Raw genomic sequence first — 17,530 nt, forward strand, 5'->3', positions numbered from 1 at the left:
GTTGTGCATAAGTTTTGGTGTGGATTTTTTTTTCCTTTTTTGAATATATATTTGGGAGTTGAACTGCTCATCGTTCATGTTTTATTGAATTTTTCCTTTTTTTTTTTTTTTTTTTTTGACACAAGTGAAGAATTTATTCTTCACTATTTAGCTTACCTGAATAGGCATGGATTGAGAGCTCCTGCCTCTGGATTCCTTTAGCTAGACTGCAGGCTTGGTGCTGCCAGCTCCTGAGTACAGTGGTCAGTTCTGGGCTGTTGGACCTAAAGATCTGCTCCAGGTTCCAGGACTTTTTGGAGTCTACCCACAGCCCTTTAAGCAAACAAAGTTTGAACATTTGGGCTTTATGATTAAAACAAATACCTAATTCTTTACCTAAAGAATTCTTCATATCCAAGTTGTTTTTCAAAGGAACCTCTATTTAGAAGAATTCTGTAGTGAATTGTGATTAGAGTTCATGTTTTTCAGGAAAGCCCTTACAGCGTAGATAGAGTAAGAAAAATTCGTAACATGTCGAAAACACAGGGCTTAGAATTTGCTAAAATCTCTGGAATGGTTTGTATATGTTTAATTTGTAGCCATGTGTAGGCCCCACTAAAAGTGTCCTGGCAGAGAATGATATCCTTTGTCATGTGAGCAGTGGAGCTAACTGGTGTCAGCAAATAGTGGCAGTGCCGTTACACATCACTTCCAGTGTGCTTGGCATATGAAGGTGACAGCAGTGGCCCTTGTCCTCACAGAAGTGAAGGTCTCCCAGGAATAACAAGCAGGTAAATGGGGTATAGGAAGGGTGCCACAGGAGCAGAGGAAAGAGGAGATTGTGAAAGGTAAGGAGCCTAAGCAGGTGGTGTAGAAATGGAGATGGGAGTGTCGAGTGAGAAGACAGGTGTGCAGAGGCCTCTTGGGAAACAGGCTCGTGGGTGAGCAAGGCAGAGAAGAGTTGAGCCAGAGGCCAGGCAGGACCCTGTGTGGGCAAGGTGACTCATTAACCCGAGACACGACTATCCCAAGCCCTGTCCAGTGTCGGTGGGTCTGCATCGACGAAGCAGACAGCTCTTCCAGATGGGCAGAACTTTAATAAAATAAAACATCAAGTACTCAGTTTGATTAAAAATCCCTACATAAGGGCTGGGGATTTAGCTCAGCGGCACTGTGCCTGTCCTGAGTTCGATCCCTGATACCAAAAAAAAAAATCCCTACATAGTACAGCCTGTTTCTATTTGAAGTGATTTTTCAGTGCTTATATTTTCCCTTTAAAGTTGGAGGCAGTCCTGATTTAGTAGTTCTAACACATGGGTGGGCAAGTGTGGGAGTCTTCTTCGGATCTGGTGGCTCTTATCTGTCAGTCTGTCTGTCTGTCTGGGAGGCTGGCCAGTTCCATAACCTTTGTCCTCTTAGCCAAGAAAGAGCACCGATGTCGCATAGTTTTGTAGTTTCACTAATGACTCTTTCTAGTCTGTTAGCTCAGTGAGGTATTAAGTAAGAACTAGTTTCCCACTGAGGACACATCTCAGACTGCAAAGGGATCTGTGAAGTAGTGTGACAGTGTTGAAAAGATAGGATTCTAGCAATTCGAAAAGATGCCAAGAAATAGGATATTTTATTCCATGCAGTATAGTATCTTTTTTGGGGTTTTGTTGATTGATTCACTTAGTGTTTTGCTTGTTTTGGAAGTGCCTTTTGTAGTTTCAGAGCCTTGTTAATTCCATCTTTAAAACTGGAAATATCTGAGTAGGTTGGTACAGGGGTTATATATTAACTACAGTGTTACCCTACATTGTATGAGTTACCATGTATAAAGTCTCTCTTAATGGAATAGTCCTTGACCTCATGTTCCAGATGAGAAAACAGGCTGAGAGTCAAGTAACTTGCTCAAGAATGTACAGAAATCATATGATAAGATGGCATAATTGAAGTCTTAAGTGTGTATATAGTATTTTTTTCTTCTCTTTTTCTGTGCTGGGGCTCAAACCTAGGACCTTACACACATGCTAGGCCAGCGTTCCACCACTGAGCTATACATCCAGCCCCGAGTAGTACTTTTAAGAGTGTGTATATTCTACTTTTTTCCTTTTTTCTAAGTTATTTTGAAATAAAGCTAAGAATGTAATTGCTTTTTTCCTCTTCTCTGCCCTACAGACCCAAGTGTTGGATCAAGGAACAGGAAATGGGCTCTTTCCTGAGTGTAGCCAAAGGCTCCGATGAGCCTCCAGTTTTCTTGGAAATCCACTACAGAGGCAGCCCCAATGCAAGTGAAGCACCCCTGGTGTTTGTTGGGAAGGGAATTACCTTTGACAGGTACTTCTGGGGGCGGGGGTCTGTGACTTATATTTTGGTGATTGCTTTGTGTGCATTCGTATTACTTGGTGCATAGTTTAGTTCAAAGCATGGTATTTGGCCACATGTTACATGTTCCTTCAGTGTGTTAAACTATCACTTGTGAAGTGCTGAACTATGTCAGAGACAAGTTGGCATTTTACATATATTGGCTCTAATCTTACCCTTCTGTGGTAGGTGTTGTTGCCGCCATTCTCCTGCTAAGGAAACCAAGACTCAGAGATTAAGTCATTTATTCAAAGTACAATAAGGGGTAGAGTCAGAAGCCAAAATCAGGTTTGTTTTCAGAATATTATAAAATTTTTCTGCCGTATACTTGATTCTCCTTTGTGGCTGTTACGGATTAGTAGCGGTGCAGCTGCTTGATTGTCCAATCTTCCCTTGGAGGCTTCAAGTTACTTTTCTTTAGCTAAGCAGCCTCGCTCCCATTAATCTTACAGAACCATAAATATTTCTCAGAAGTGAAAACCCTCTCTGCTTACCTTGGCCAGTGAGAGCCTGGGCCGGAAAAGAGTGCAATTCAGCATTTACTGCGGGGGCGTTTACCGCGGGGACTGACCAAGTTTCACGGATGCTACTGAGTGTGAGGCATTGAATGGCTTCCTTGGCCAGAAAACTAGCTTAGATAAGGCCGAGGAGGGGCTTGTTTGGGTTTTTTAAATTAATTTTATTGGTACATTTTAGGTATACAATATAATGACATTCATCATTGGGGATCTGCACCTTTACATAATCTCTCTTGGTTCTTATTTTTACCCCCTTCCCCCGCCCTCCCTTCAAGCCCTCCACCCCTCCCTATTTACAAAGACTTTGTTTCCATTTTTTCCATCAACTGGAGACAGGATAACGAAAATGTGTTTTTTTATATAAAATGGAGTACTACTCAGCCATAAAGAATGAGAAATTAGAGGCATTTATTGCTAAATGGATGCACATTGAGGCCATACTCTTCAGTGAAATAAACAGGACACACGTGTAAATACCAAATAGTTTCTCTGGTGTGAGAAACTGAAAGTGTGAATAAGGACTAAATGTATAATAGGTAATGTGAAATAGGAGGAAAAGGGGGGGAGTGGGAGGGGTAGGGGAAGGAAAGAAGGGGATGGAAGTAATATGAGAAAAGGGAAAAATATGGGGTTTTCTTGTTTTCTTTTCTTTTACTTACAGAACTCCAGGTACAGGATGTAGTGTTTTCTGAATTTCTTTTCGAAGGAATTCGGATTGTTGAGTGTCATGTTCCAGGGAAATGACTTTGGAGAGTACTGCTAAAGAACCTGAAATGTTCATTTCCCCAGGATTTTTTTTTGGTACTGAGGATCGAACTCGGGCCCTTGTGCTTGAGCCGCAGGCGAGGAAACCACTGAGCTAGATCCCCAGCCCTTCCCCGGTACATCTTTGCACCCATTCAGGAACTGCAGCTGAAATGTGAATGTTCTGTTCTTTTTCTGTATTTTTGGTGCTGGGGGTTTAACCGAAGTCTCGCACAAGCTAAATATGAATTGTGCCACTGAGCTACACACACCCCCACCCCCAATGTTCTCTCCTTAGAACATTGGTCTGCAAATGATCTTCGTTGTGTAGCCCATCAATAAAAGATTTCAAGCATAGACCATTCACATATGCATATTTATTCATGATTTACACATATACTTCTGCACTAAGGTATATATTATAAAATACTACAGCAAATAAAAATTAGGGAGGGGAATTAGACTATTTTTAAAGGTCTTGATAATTATGATGGATTTATATTATTGTAGGCTAATAATTTGATGGAAATATGCTAAGGGTAAGATTTATTGTTAGCTTAAATCCTCTGTGTTTTTTGCTGAAAATATTTTAACAGGGAAGCCTGACTTGGTCTCTGGTGTTAGAGCAGATTTCCATGCAGGAGAAGTGTCAGTTTTAGTTGAAGATGTGAAGGAGCAGAAGGACTTAGTTCACCAGCGACTCGGGACAAGCCTCCTAGGGCCAGGAAACGTGAAGGCTGGTTGGTGGGAAGAAGTAGTGTCATTTCCTGATAAGAATGTCATCATCACTGCTACCAGAGCAGGATGGGAAGAACAGGCGAGATGCGGCTGGATAGGAAGGCAGAAGCTGGGTTGTTCTGGGCCTGGTTTTGGCCTTTACTCTAAGGTCAGTTGTATGTACCTGAGGGCTTGGTGGAAGAGTTAGGGTTAGGGTTAGTGCAGTAAAATTCGCCCTGTAAGTGTTCCGCCCGGTGGGCTCTAGCAAGCATATGCACTCATGCAACAAGAAGGTGAGAACACTTCCGTCACCCCCAAACTTTTGCTTACCTTTTGCAGTCATTTCTTCCCCACCCCTGGCCCCAGACTGCCGGTCATCTTTTTGTTAGTGTGGATTAGTTTTTCCTGTTCAGAAATTCGTGTGAATGGCATCTTTCATGTCTGGCTTCTGTCTTTCAGTATAGTGTCATTGAGAATTGTGGGTATCTGTCTCTGAGTGCTGCATCCTGTCACCAGTGTCCTGTGACTAAGTACCTTGATTCCAGTAGCTTTGACTAGGTTTGAGATATAGTAACATGAGTCTTCCAGCTTTGCTCTTCTCTTGCAGAATGACTTTGGGTAGATCCTTTGCATTTTCAAGTAAGTTTTAGAATCTGTCATTTTTTACACAACAAAGGCCTGCTGAGATTTTGCTTAAGCTAGATGGATGTTTTTTCAGGGGTGAGGGGCGTTAACATTTGCCGTCTGTTGAGATTATGACATGGAAGGGGTAGGGCTCACACAAGAAGACCCAAGGAGCCTTGGGAGACTTGATTTTTATGGAAGGGAGACCTGAGAACAGGAAAAAGGAACCTCTCCAAAGAGTCACCCGGGAAGATCTCAGAAGTGCAAGCCCCTGGCTGTATCTCCAGCTTGTGAAGCAGCTGCTTCTGGACTCTTAGAAATGGGAAGTGGAAAAGTCACTGATTAGAAGACTACTTGGGGGAAGTGGTGTGGTTTCTCACCACTCGCTAATTAAAACCTCACTCGGCTCTCAGGTTTTAATGCTGTCTCTGTGGCTTTGTATGTTCTTATGCCTGTACGTAGCCAAAACGTGTGTCCACGGCAGAAGGAAGTGTTACCCTTCTGTCCTATGGGTTTGAAAGGAATGCTCCCAGTCTTCTGTGAGCTCGTCAGCTTTCCATAACAACACACGACCTTCAGGTTTGATGAGTTGATCATTTCATAAAATTTTCTGGAAAGATAATCTTTGTGAGTGTCTGGACTTAATGAGATAATGCAGAGATGGAAGTTGTACAGCCTGAATTTATCATGTGGTAATTTTTCCAGGGCTCTGCTTAAATTTCATTCAAATAGAAATAAATTGAGCTCCAACACCTATCTATATTTCTGGAGTCATTCTTTTTCTATCTTTCATGAAGACTACAACACTGAAACAACTCAGATACTAAATTTAGAATTTGACTTTCTTTGGCGGGTTGTGGTTTGTATGTTCCTTTTTAAGAAAGTGATTCTGGCTTTCTTTTTGCTATTAAGTGTTGTACATTGTCCTCTTCCCCACAGTGGCGGCATCTCCATCAAGGCTTCTGCCAATATGGACCTCATGAGGGCTGACATGGGGGGAGCTGCAACGATATGTTCAGCCATTGTGTCTGCTGCGAAGCTCAATCTGCCCGTTAATATCATAGGTAAGTGAGGCGAGGATCTGCACCTCACAGAGCTGCTGGAATCCAGCCAGAGGCGAGAGCTGAGATGCAATCATAGTTTTCTCCCTGTCTGAAAAGATCCAGAGAAACAGACAGTTTTAAAATAACTTCTTATCACATAGAAGCTATTTAGTTGAGATAAGTGTTTTGTGTCTGAGATAAAAGATTGAGTTAAATGTGTTTTGCAACCAGCGGGATGTAGCTGAAATTGATTTTACTTCTGCAAAAAGAAGTTAGCAATCATGGGCATTTATGTCAAGTTTGTGGTTTACTCCAGTGAAAAATGCACTAGCCGGAGAAGGGTTCATTTACTGATTGGTCCATAGGATTGGGGCCAATTAAATACCTGATACACAGAATTTGCCTAAGACAGGAAGAGGGCAAAGGGGAGAGAGACCGGTTATGTGAGCGGCTAGTATTACATCCACTGCACAGGGAGGGCAGGACAGGAATCTAAGTCTATCTAACTTGTGCCCCTCCCCAGTATCTTAGTCCTTCTGTTAGGTTTTATTTTATCGTTGTCCTTGTTTTTTGTTTTTTTGTGAGCTATTTGAAAGTACGGTAGTTCGCAGATGTTATGACATGTCTGGCATGTCTCCTAGGAAAAAGGACATTTGATATCCTTTTCCAAAGATTAATACAATTACCTAATTCAAATTTCCCAATTGTCTAAAAATTTCCATTGTGATTATATTATGGTTTTTAAATCTAGGAACCAGTCAGGGATCTCTTACTATATTACCTTTAGTCCAAAGTCCTATTCCTGCTCCCCGCTCCCCAAAAAACATTGGTGGTTTTGAAGGGTCCGGGCTAGTCTCACAATACTCTACAATTTGCATTTATTTGCTTGTTTCTTCATCATCAGAATCAAGTTAGACCCTTTGATAAGAATACTACAGAGGTGATTTGTTTCCTGCTGCCTACCCACATCTAACCTGTGTCACTGGTGATGCTGAATTGGGTCACTTAGTTAAGGTGACATCTGTGTCTAGTATGCTTCTGACGGTTTACTGGTGCCCCATGTTTGGACCTAGTGTGTCGTGTGTTCCCTCTTATATTCTTTCCAATAGGTTTGGCCCCACTCTGTGAAAATATGCCCAGTGGCAGAGCCAACAAGCCTGGAGATGTGGTTAGAGCCCGGAACGGGAAGACCATCCAGGTTTGTGAGTGGAGCACACAGCACTCTGTCTGACTTGAACGGGTACAGGCCCAGCTCCATGTTCGGGGCAGGTGGTATCTCTAGTGCTGATTAATTTTTCATGCAAAATCACAAATATTTCTTGATGGGATTTTAAGAGTGCTTTTCCTGCTTTGTTGTTCTTCTCACTTCCTGTATTCTGTACACACAAACCTGTCCATGATTAGCTTTTTCCATTTTAAATGTTCATCTGGAAAACAGTGTCCTACATCATGGGCCCCACACCCTGGTAACAGCAGCAGGTTTTCTGTGTGGCAAGTGTGTGCACATGTGTACCCACTACCTGTTATGACAGGGCCTCTACTGCAAGCAGCAGAATACAGTTAGCAAAAGCTGCTGAAGCTGCAGGAGTTCTAGGTCCCAGGGATCCAGATTACCACTTAGCTGTAGCTTTCTTAAGCTCTTTAGCCTGTGTTTTCAGAAATCTTTACATTTTCTTATTTGTTAGTAAAATGAACCATATTTTGTTACTTCTCTCAGCTTCCAGTGTCTTCAGCCTTAAGTCATCAGCCATGATACAGAGCTTATTCAGTTATATTGCTGTCCATATTAGCTACATTCTACTGATCGAAATACAAGAATGTTTCATTAATCAATGAGAAACGCCATCCTAGCTTCTTCCCATTTCTAAATCAGTGTTGTGAATGCCTACTTTTCCTATTTATTATTTGCGTTATCTTACTCCTTTTTTATCCTTCTCTTTGCAGGTGGATAACACTGATGCTGAGGGGAGGCTCATTCTGGCTGATGCGCTCTGTTATGCGCACACCTTTAACCCAAAGCTCATCATCAATGCTGCCACCTTGACAGGTTAGGCCGCCTGCTTCCCCTATTTTTGTTGAGAAGAAGTCTTGTTTGTTGGGTGGAATGCACATATTATACTTAGGGCATTATTTCACTGAAATTTGGCTTACTCCATTTGCACTCAAAGATCTTTCCTCCCCAGAAAGAACTGTCCTGCAGTTGCACAATGTTTGGAATATTGGGTTTTGTTGTAAAATATTCCAATTGTAACTTTTAGCAAGTGGGTGAGATTAGCTAGTCCATAGTGACATCTAAAAATGGCATTAAGGGGTTGAGGGTGCAGCTTTAGTGGTAGAGCATGTGTCTACCTTGCAAGGTCCTGGGTTCAGTCCCCAGCACATTAAAAAAAAATCAAGACGGCCAGGTCACATACCTTCAATCTTGGCTACTTGGGAGAGTGAGATAGTGAGTAGTGAGAGGAGGCCCAGCCTGAGCAACTCAGCAAGACTCGGTCTCAAGATAAAAATGAAGAAAAGGGGTCGCGATGTAGCTCAGTGGTAGAACACCTGTCTCACGTGCATGAGACCTTGGATCTGACCCCTGGTACCACCAAGAAAAAAAAAATCATTATGTTATGCTCACCATGTGCTACAGGCCTGAAAAGTTTAATGATAAATCTTAAAACCAGTAGCTTTTTTAAAAATGCAAATGTATCTAATGTCCCCTGATTTTCTGAAGTTCTTATACTTGATGTTGTAAAGAAATAACATTTGGTGGTAGCAGGGTCATCATCTAGCAGACACTGGGCAGAAATACATGACACGTGAAGTTGGCTTCTGGGCCAGCTCAGGTGTGGCTCCCACTTACTGGTCGGCCAGCCTTGAGCGCGTGTCTGTGTGCCTCGTGGAGCTCTGCAGCCTGGAGGAAGCTTTTGAGACCCCTGCATACCTCTCAGTGATAGACACTCGCTGAAGGCAGCAGTGACACCACTGGCTCTGTGGAGCAGTGAACAAATTCCTAGGGGTCACAGACAGACGTTCCCTTATTGTAGAATCCCAGTGCTCATACGATCCATCCAACAGTCTCTTCCTAGCAATTCATTTGACTCTGGCTCTTTTCAGATTAAAATTCAGATCATTTTGTGTTCTTTAGTATTTTGTTTTGTTTTGTCTTTCTTTTTTTTTTTCTGGTACTGGGGATCAAACTCAGGACCTTCTGCTTGTGAGGCAGACATGGCGCCACTGAGCTAAATCCCCAGCCCATTGTGTCCTTTAGTTTTGATCTTGCCTTGGTCCCTGGTCATGTGATGAGCCTTTACCAGAGCAGAAATGTGTTCAGTTCCTTTTTTATATGTGGGGGTAAGAAGAGCACACAGGTTCATTTGCTAAGAGGTCTTTTTAAAATTTCACATTATGGTATTTCCATGGCTTTTATCTCCCTACTTAGTACATAAACACTAGGGGAAGGTTCTAGAGCAGTGATGGCAAATCTTTTAGTGACCAAGTGCCAAACTGTAACCCAAAACCCACTTAGGGCACTTTGTTACCATGAAATGCCAACACTGCAGTTAAACCTGAATAGTGACGTTTTAGTTTAGGAAAAACAACCCATACATTAACATCTTTTATCCTAAAAGAAAAATATAATAACACATACATCATAGGTTTACCACCTCTGTTCAGGGTGAGGGCTTTGGGGCAGTGGTAGTGAGGCAGGTGGCAGTCCCCCTTTCTGTAAATGGAGAATCATAGAATATATACATCTAAGTTTTATAATTACCCCTTGGGAAATGCTTTTCTTGCTATCAGCACCCCACCCCTCATTTGTTTTCTAGTCTGGGGGTTTGGGAGGGTGGTAAATTTGGCGCCTGGTCACTAAGGGTGACCTGGTAGGGGAGCCTTCAAACTGCCTGGCCATCGCTGGGGCTGAAGGTTGCTGATAGCGTCCTTCAGTCCCCACCTACTCTCCGGGTCCCTTTGAGTTCCAGAAACTTGGGTTTAAAGGAGAGATGAGAAACCTATTCCAACCTCAGGTTCTTGACAGAAGGAAGTGCAGTCTTTAGACACAGAAACCCTCCTTTTCAAACTCATCCTGCCTCTGAGTAGCACGTGACTTTGGACTAGGCTTTAGCTGTCTCATCTGCAGAAGAGGTAGAATAGCACCTTGGTGACAGGAGAGGGAAGACTGATGAGAGGTATGTGGTCCAGGCACATCGCAGGTCACTGTCTTTGAAAAGGCAGGTCCGTGCCCAGGCTGTAGGAGCAGTGGCATGGCCAGGGATGGCCTCAGTCGTGATGCTGCTCCTCATTTTCTTAGCGCATGGTAGTAATTTAGGATGGAAACAGGTGGTGACATCCTCATTTTCTGTGGATCTTTGCTGCTGCTTCCAGACTGAGCAATTCTGGTAACAGTGTTCAGTTAGCAGGGCAGGTAGGGCTCCATATAGACCTTGTAATTGAACAATGGAAAGTATCCCTCTGCTACTGGTACTTTCGAAATTGGTGGTAATAATAGTCCTGGAGTAATAATAAATTATCCTAAAATATATATAATCATCTTTAGAGCCATATTCCCAATAACCACATTAAATATTTATGTCTGTCAGTTTCTGTTCTTTAAGTGAAGCTGTCAGAGTTTTACAGTGGGGTGTGAAGATGCACACCTGTGATCATAGCACTCCGGGAGGCTGAGACAGGAGCATTCCCAGTTTGAACCTAACCTGGGCAATTTGGTGAGACCCTGTCTCAATTTAAAAATTAAAAAAAAGAGGCTGGAGATGTATCTCAATGCGAACGCTCTGGATTCAGTCTCCAGTACCTCCCCCAAAAACCCTACACAAAAAGATACAGTTTTGTCTGTGCTTAGTGTTCATCTTTTCTTGAGAAATTTTAAAACTCGTGGAAAACTTTTATGACACTGATGGACATGTTTTGAGGACAAATTAGTATGTATGTAAAAATCCACTAAGCCGCCGCCTCGTCTGACAGCCGGGGAGTGCAGACAATGGGGTCACCACTGCCTGCTGTGGTCTCAGGTATACAGTGCGGGGTACCAAATGCATGGCTGTTGACACAGTGAGTGGGTATTCAATTCCTGCTGGGTGCCAGCGACCCCTAGCGACTGTGCTGAAGGCTGAGGGTAGAGGTGGCTGCAGTCTAGTAGAGAGGGTGGCAAAACCAGAAAGTGACACTGGCCGATGATAAGCACCAGGCAGCAAAGTTACAAGGAGCTTGTGTGTAGTTCAGGGACCTGACTGCTCAGGAGGTCAGGACCTCTTCTCCTAAGACAGCGTGGAGTGGAGGAGGAGCAGAGGGCACGCTTGGCACACAGGCCATGTGATAGAGCAGGTGGCAGGGCCAGGTCACGGGGGCTCGCGCACAGCACCGTGGCAGGTCCTGTGCTAGGGTTTTGTTGGGAGCCAAGGGCAGCAGTAAGGTAATAGAGACTGCCGAGCCCGGAATTGAGATCATGTTTGCACCATGGAGAAATCACCAGCCCGGCAGGCCAGGCCCGGGAGACCAGTGATGTGTGTTGTGGTTGCTGAATTTTATGGCTGTGGAAATGTGTGTTTTAAGGATGAGTATTATGCTATCTTCGATTGGCTTCAGAATTGTCTGACGGTTGTGGGATTACAGGTGAAACAAGTTTACCTCAAGTTGATAATTGCTGATGGTGGGTATTGGGTACTTGGATGATCTTTATAGTCTGTTTGCTTTTGCATATATTTGAAATTTTTCACAATAAGTTTGTTTGTTTGTTTGTTTATTTATTTATTTATTTTGATACTGGGGATTGAACTTGTGCTTGCGAGGCAGGCGCGGTGCCACTGAGCTAAATCCCCAGCCCCACAACAAGTTTTTTTAAAAAGTATCACAATAGTCTGTCCAGATGATAGGTGATAGTAGCAGCAAAGGTAGAGAGAACTAGACAGATGTGATAGTTGAGGGCAGTCAAGAAACTTGAAGGAGCAAAAGATCCAGAAGGACTGGATTGACCCACTGTTGTATAGAACCGCGGGTTTTTGTATGGGTCACAACTTGCAAATAGTGATTTGTTTTAAATTGTCAATAATTTAGAATTCTTTATATTAACTAACAATTACTGTAATTGTCATTTCATGGAAAAATATACACTCCAACACCCTGATGGCACAGAGCTACCTGACAACTGGTGAAGCACTGCTGCCTTCCCTGGGAAGGACTCAGGTTACATCACTGGTGCTGTGTGAGATGAGGTGTAACCAGAGTTAACACTGCAGTCAGTGAGGCACCTAAGCTGGGGTACCCATGTCTATTCACACGCAGGCGTGGGAGATCCTACAGCCACTCTTATCCCTAACTGCAAAGAAATGTAAGGATAAGGGAAGTTTTGGATGTGGTTAAATGAAATTTACCCAACAGCACAAGCAGTATTGTGTTTGAGTTTCGGATTCCCTTAGGGGAGATGCTGATGAGTAGCTTCAAGTAAAGCCACAGATAGGAATTAGGCAGTGACGTTGCATTAGAGGACTAAATGCTGCCTTGTGAAAACTCTGGAATTCCCCGTCTCCTCTGATGGTCCATGAATATCTTGGCTGTGGGCTCAGTGGTGTGTTCCTGACATTCCACATGGTTGTCCCCAGGCTGAAGGGTAGCAAGTGTTGCCTTTTCCTTTCAGTGACTCCTTTCAGAGCCCCTGTGTGCCAGGCTCTAAGTTTATGCTTTGCACTCAGACCTCCTCTCCGGCCCAGAGTTTATGAATGGGGCCAGGTAAGCAACAAATGAGAATGGAGACTGCTGGGAGCCAACGCCAGCGTCAGGGAAGGCTAAGCGGCTGTGCTTGATTGTGTACTGCAGAGAGCCTGGAAATCTGATGTTAAATCTCTCGGGTACTCCAGGGCCTTTGCACTTAGCTATATCCTTAGCCTTTTTTAAAGATTGAGACAGGGTCTAAGTTGCCAAGGCTGGGCTCAAACTTTGCAGTTTTGCCTCAGCCCCCCAGAGTTTTGAGATCACAGGTATATAGCACTTCTCCTGGCTATTGGAAATAGGATATTTAAATTTGAGTTTTTTTAAAAAATACTAACTTTAAAAAAAGCCAATGGAACACATCTTTGTTAGAGAAAGAAGCACAGAGGAGATGACTATGATACAATAGTACAGTGAACCCCTTGACTTATGAACGCAATTCGTTCTTGAGGGCTGGTTGTAACTCGAGTTGGTCAGGCTCGTCTACACAGCCTTCAAAGTCTCATTTTAGGCCACACTTTCTTCCAGGCAGATCTCAGTGTCCGTAGAGAGACACTGGCCCAGGATTTTCCAGCTAACCCCATACAGGAAAGGATGTTGTAATGCTCCTTCCAGAACTCTTTGAGGGTTAAATCTGTATCTGAGACCATCTGGAAGCACAGGCGGCCAGCATTCGGGTTGTAACTCAAGACTTTGGTCTTAAGTTAAAACTAAAATTTTGGTCATAACCCAAGTTGTTCACACGTCAGGCCAGTTGTAACTCGAGGGTCCACTGTAATGGACTTGTTTTGTTTTACAAAAGACATCAAAGACTTGTTGCAGATACTAAGCTGTGACTAAGGATACTGAAAAATATGCCTCAACGGGTGTTTTAAAAGCGTTTAATATACTTTCAATATATAACAGAATAAATATTTAAAGCATGAAAGGAGGAACACATTTGAACACAGTGTTCTTTTTTTTAATGTTTAGAAGGAAGTTTGAAAAATAGGTAACAGTTATTCCTGGAGTATGATTATTGATGATTTTTGCTATTGTATCCTTTTCTGCATTTTACTTAACAAAGGTGAATTCTGCTTTGAAAGATATAAAAAGGTAGTGAGTAGAGGGGTAAAGATTTCCTACACTTAACTGTTTTTGACAGTGAGCCATTAAGTAGGGTTAGAGGCTACAGTTTTGATCTAAGCAGCAGAATCCTACTTGGCGTGGAGAGACTGAAACTGACCTGGGCGTTGTGTCTTACAGGTGCCATGGACATAGCCCTGGGGTCAGGTGCCACTGGGGTCTTTACCAATTCATCCTGGCTGTGGAATAAACTATTTGAGGTAGGAATAGTAAATATAGAGATGATGAATAAACTGTTGTGGCCTTCAAAGGATATACGTGTCTAACCCCTATGTTAAAGTGATTTTTATGCTAGAGGTTTGAATTGAAAATAGGCCAGAGCAATAAATTCGATTCAGCATCTTTGGGGTCCCTACAGATGTTCCTAAATTATGGGCATGACACTACCTTCCTCTCCTCCAGTAGCCTTAGAATAATGTAAAAATCACTTGCAAACAACACGGCCATTGTTGAGAGTCCCTGAGGTGGGAAATTGTGAGGCCATTTATGGAGTGCAGTGGCTTTCTGATGGATGTGGGTTGTTGAGTCAGGTAGCCCAGCCCTACAGGTGGAGTCTCCTGGTGGGTGAATGAGTGCAGGGATAAGGACGTCCTCCAAGTCCTCTAACAACCAAGAGCCCTCTCCCATCCCGCCAGCCACCCGCTCCTCCGTGCACACCGCTCACTGCCATCAGCTTTCTCCTGCCACCATTAGCCTGGCCTAGCCTGTCTCAAAGCAGTGTGTAACTTGGTCACCTGTTGGTGATGCACAGATCTTGGCTTCTGCCATAATCTTCTCTTCTGGTTCCTTTCTCACCCTTCTGCTTCGGTCTCCTTTGCTGGCTGTTTCCTTTGTTCCCCCGTCCCTGGTGGTCAGCCCTTGGTTACATGCTCTTGTGCTCCAGAGTCCTCACCGGAGGCTTCCACCAGCGCCCCTTTGCCGATGGCCCCATCTCTCCTTTGCTTCCCTTGATGCCTGACAGCTGCACTGGCTGGCAGCTCACTCATCTTCCAACAAAGTTAATGGAGCTTAATGTGGGGAACAAACAAAATGCTCCTGAATTTATTCGTGAGGTTGTTTAAGGTCCTAAACTTATTTTTCACCCTAGACTACTTCCCTTTCATATCTGTGTTCTCATCATTTGTGAAACCTGCCCTCAGCCTCTGCAGTATTCAAGTTATTTGTCTCCTAAACTGCACCAGGAACCTCTCCTCTGGCCTTCCTCAACACTATTTTTTGATTTTTTTTAAAAAATAAGTTATATGTACATAAACATAATTAAATCATTAATCAGCAGCCTGTATTTTCCTGGAGGCAGCCACTTTTATGCATTGGCTGATACATCTGATGTGTAATCGTGTCCTAAAATAACAGCTGATAATGCTACTTGTTGACATTTCACATTCAGGTCTTATCTTTGACTTCTTAACTAGTGAGTTAAACAGTCTGTTTATGCATTAGTTCTCCTGCTGGCCTGTAGGCCCACTGATGGCTTGGATATTAATATTTCAGTACACCTGGTGGAGCTCAGAAGTTCAGTAAATGATGAATGATTGGTTAAACAATGAATGAATGTAATCAACTTTTCTCCACTTCTGATTGTCAGTGATACAAGTCTAGGCTTTTGTTTCTGCACCTCACTGAGGTGACCAGCCTCATGGAGACTCTCATCCTCATCCAACCCACAAAGACTGTATCCAGTGTAAGATACCAGTTTGTTCATTTAAAATGAGACTTTAATTGCCCTACAGATTTGGGGAATTATGTCACAGCATTCCTGGTTCTTTTTATAATTCTTAAATCTCTTAATGACCTGAAGCAATCTTGACACCTGCTTTATAGTCTCATAGTGTAACAGGTTAGAACACCTCCTTACTTCATAGATAAAGCATATTATGAATTTTTCAGAACGTACTTAATCCAGTTTTACCACTGCCATACCTGTCTTTAGGCCAGCATCGAAACAGGGGACCGTGTCTGGAGGATGCCTCTCTTTGAACATTATACAAGACAAGTTGTAGATTGCCAACTTGCTGATGTTAATAATGTTGGAAAATATAGGTACGTAAAATGAGCTACATGTACACTTTCACAGTCATCCTTGGTTGCCAAATGACTATTTTCAAAAAGTTTCACCCCAGTTTGCTTTTGATGTAGTGCTTGCAAGGTTTTTGGGGGATTTTTTTGGGTTTTTTTTAGCGGTACTGGGGCTCCAACTCAGGACCTTGTGCTTGCAAGGCAGGCATGGCACCACTGAGCTAAATCTCTGGCCCTGGCCCTGTAAGCTTTTTTTTTTTGTACTGGGGATCGAACTTGGGTCCTTGCACTTGCAAGGCAGGCGGCAGAACCACTGAGCTAAATTCTCAGCCCTGGCCCTGTAAGCTTTGATGTCTTGAATTTTCAAGGTATATCCCCAACATAGTCTCAGAATTTTGCATGTTTTCAAATCTAAACATCATCTTAAGCAAATAATAAAGGAAAGAAATTGAAAGTACAAGAATTCATTACATGAGAGAAAGGAATATAGAATTTATCCTTTACTGCTTAAAGCCATATTTTAGGGAGTTGACCCAGAAATCACTTTGAGAACATTCAACTCATTAGGTCCTGTAACCTTGACTTTTGCTCTACAGTCCTAGAGCCTACTTAGTAAGAATGTAGGACTTTAATTAAATGTTTGGTGTGCATTGACAGGGTAAGTACTACTTTTTGCCTTTCTCTTCAGATCTGCAGGAGCATGTACAGCTGCAGCGTTCCTGAGGGAGTTTGTGACTCATCCTAAGTGGGCGCATTTAGACATCGCAGGTGTGATGACCAACAAAGATGAGGTTCCATACCTGCGGAAAGGCATGACTGGGAGGCCCACCAGGACTCTGATTGAGTTCTTGCTTCGCTTCAGTCAGGACAGTGCCTAGTTCAGGCATGGAAACTGCTTCATCTGTCTTACATTGGGCAGTTAAACTTTAGTATTTTTGAATGGATAAAAATCTTTAAAGGTAACAAAAGATGGCATTTTAAAAGGTAGAGCAAAATGAAAATTTGTATGCCTTGATTTGTTTTTTGATTTTAAGCAAAGATTTATAAAGGTAAAGCTAGGTTAAGGTATTCATTCTATGCATAACATTTTAAAACTTCCTGAATATACATTTAATTGAAAGAAAAAAATTATATTTCAGATCTGTGGTGCTAGGAACTAAGCAAATTAACTGTTACTATGCGATTGTCAGAAAGTAAATCCAACTTTTTGTGCTGTCTGGTTTTGCTGTTATATGTATATTACTATAAACCCGGCAATGTTACCATAATAGTTTGTCTTTTTTGGCTTTATTATGTGTACTACGTAAGGAAATTGTGACAGAGATTTAAGTGTTTTGTCAACGCTGATAATCACTTGAGAGCACTCAGCTTACCAGTTTGTGAAATAGTGGCCTGGCATGTGATTTCTGAATTAGTCACAAAGTAAAGTAATAATACTAACTTGATCACTGTGAACTTAACCATCTGCCACACACTGTTCTAAGAGTTTTCATATGTTAAGTCCTCAGAGTAACCCAGTAAAATAGGTCCTATTATCCCATATAACAGATGAGGGCAGTGAGGCCTGAGGTGAGGGTAGTAACACGTGACGTCACAGCGCCAGTAACTGGTACAGCAGAGTTAAAGCCAGGTAATCGCCACAGCTGACATGTTCGGTTCAGTGACTTGAACAGATGTGGGATCTATTTGAAATACCGAAGGAAGAAACTA

At 42.7% G+C, this 17,530-nt stretch overlaps 1 protein-coding gene across 2 annotated transcripts in view; it reads left to right on the top strand.

Moving 5' to 3' along the window:
- Lap3 (leucine aminopeptidase 3) overlaps positions 1 to 17,530 on the top strand; it is a 28,160-nt gene that overhangs the window by 8,096 nt on the left and 2,534 nt on the right. Inside the window, exons 7-13 of one of the 2 annotated variants that reach the window (XM_004847235.4) lie at positions 2,140 to 2,298; positions 5,868 to 5,992; positions 7,081 to 7,169; positions 7,916 to 8,018; positions 13,925 to 14,004; positions 15,735 to 15,844; positions 16,509 to 17,088. In XM_004847235.4, the coding sequence (XP_004847292.1) occupies positions 2,140 to 2,298; positions 5,868 to 5,992; positions 7,081 to 7,169; positions 7,916 to 8,018; positions 13,925 to 14,004; positions 15,735 to 15,844; positions 16,509 to 16,698 (856 nt within the window). In that variant the 3' untranslated portion in view covers positions 16,699 to 17,088. Of the gene's footprint in view, positions 1 to 2,139; positions 2,299 to 5,867; positions 5,993 to 7,080; positions 7,170 to 7,915; positions 8,019 to 13,924; positions 14,005 to 15,734; positions 15,845 to 16,508; positions 17,089 to 17,530 lie in introns of those variants that run through there. The other variant, XM_087187821.1, reaches the window with a different exon arrangement.

Source organism: Heterocephalus glaber, unplaced genomic scaffold, assembly GCF_053883595.1.
Source record: "Heterocephalus glaber isolate CG9 unplaced genomic scaffold, H.glaber_assembly_v1.0 deba00001509, whole genome shotgun sequence".
NCBI classification, from domain to species: Eukaryota; Metazoa; Chordata; class Mammalia; order Rodentia; family Bathyergidae; genus Heterocephalus; species Heterocephalus glaber.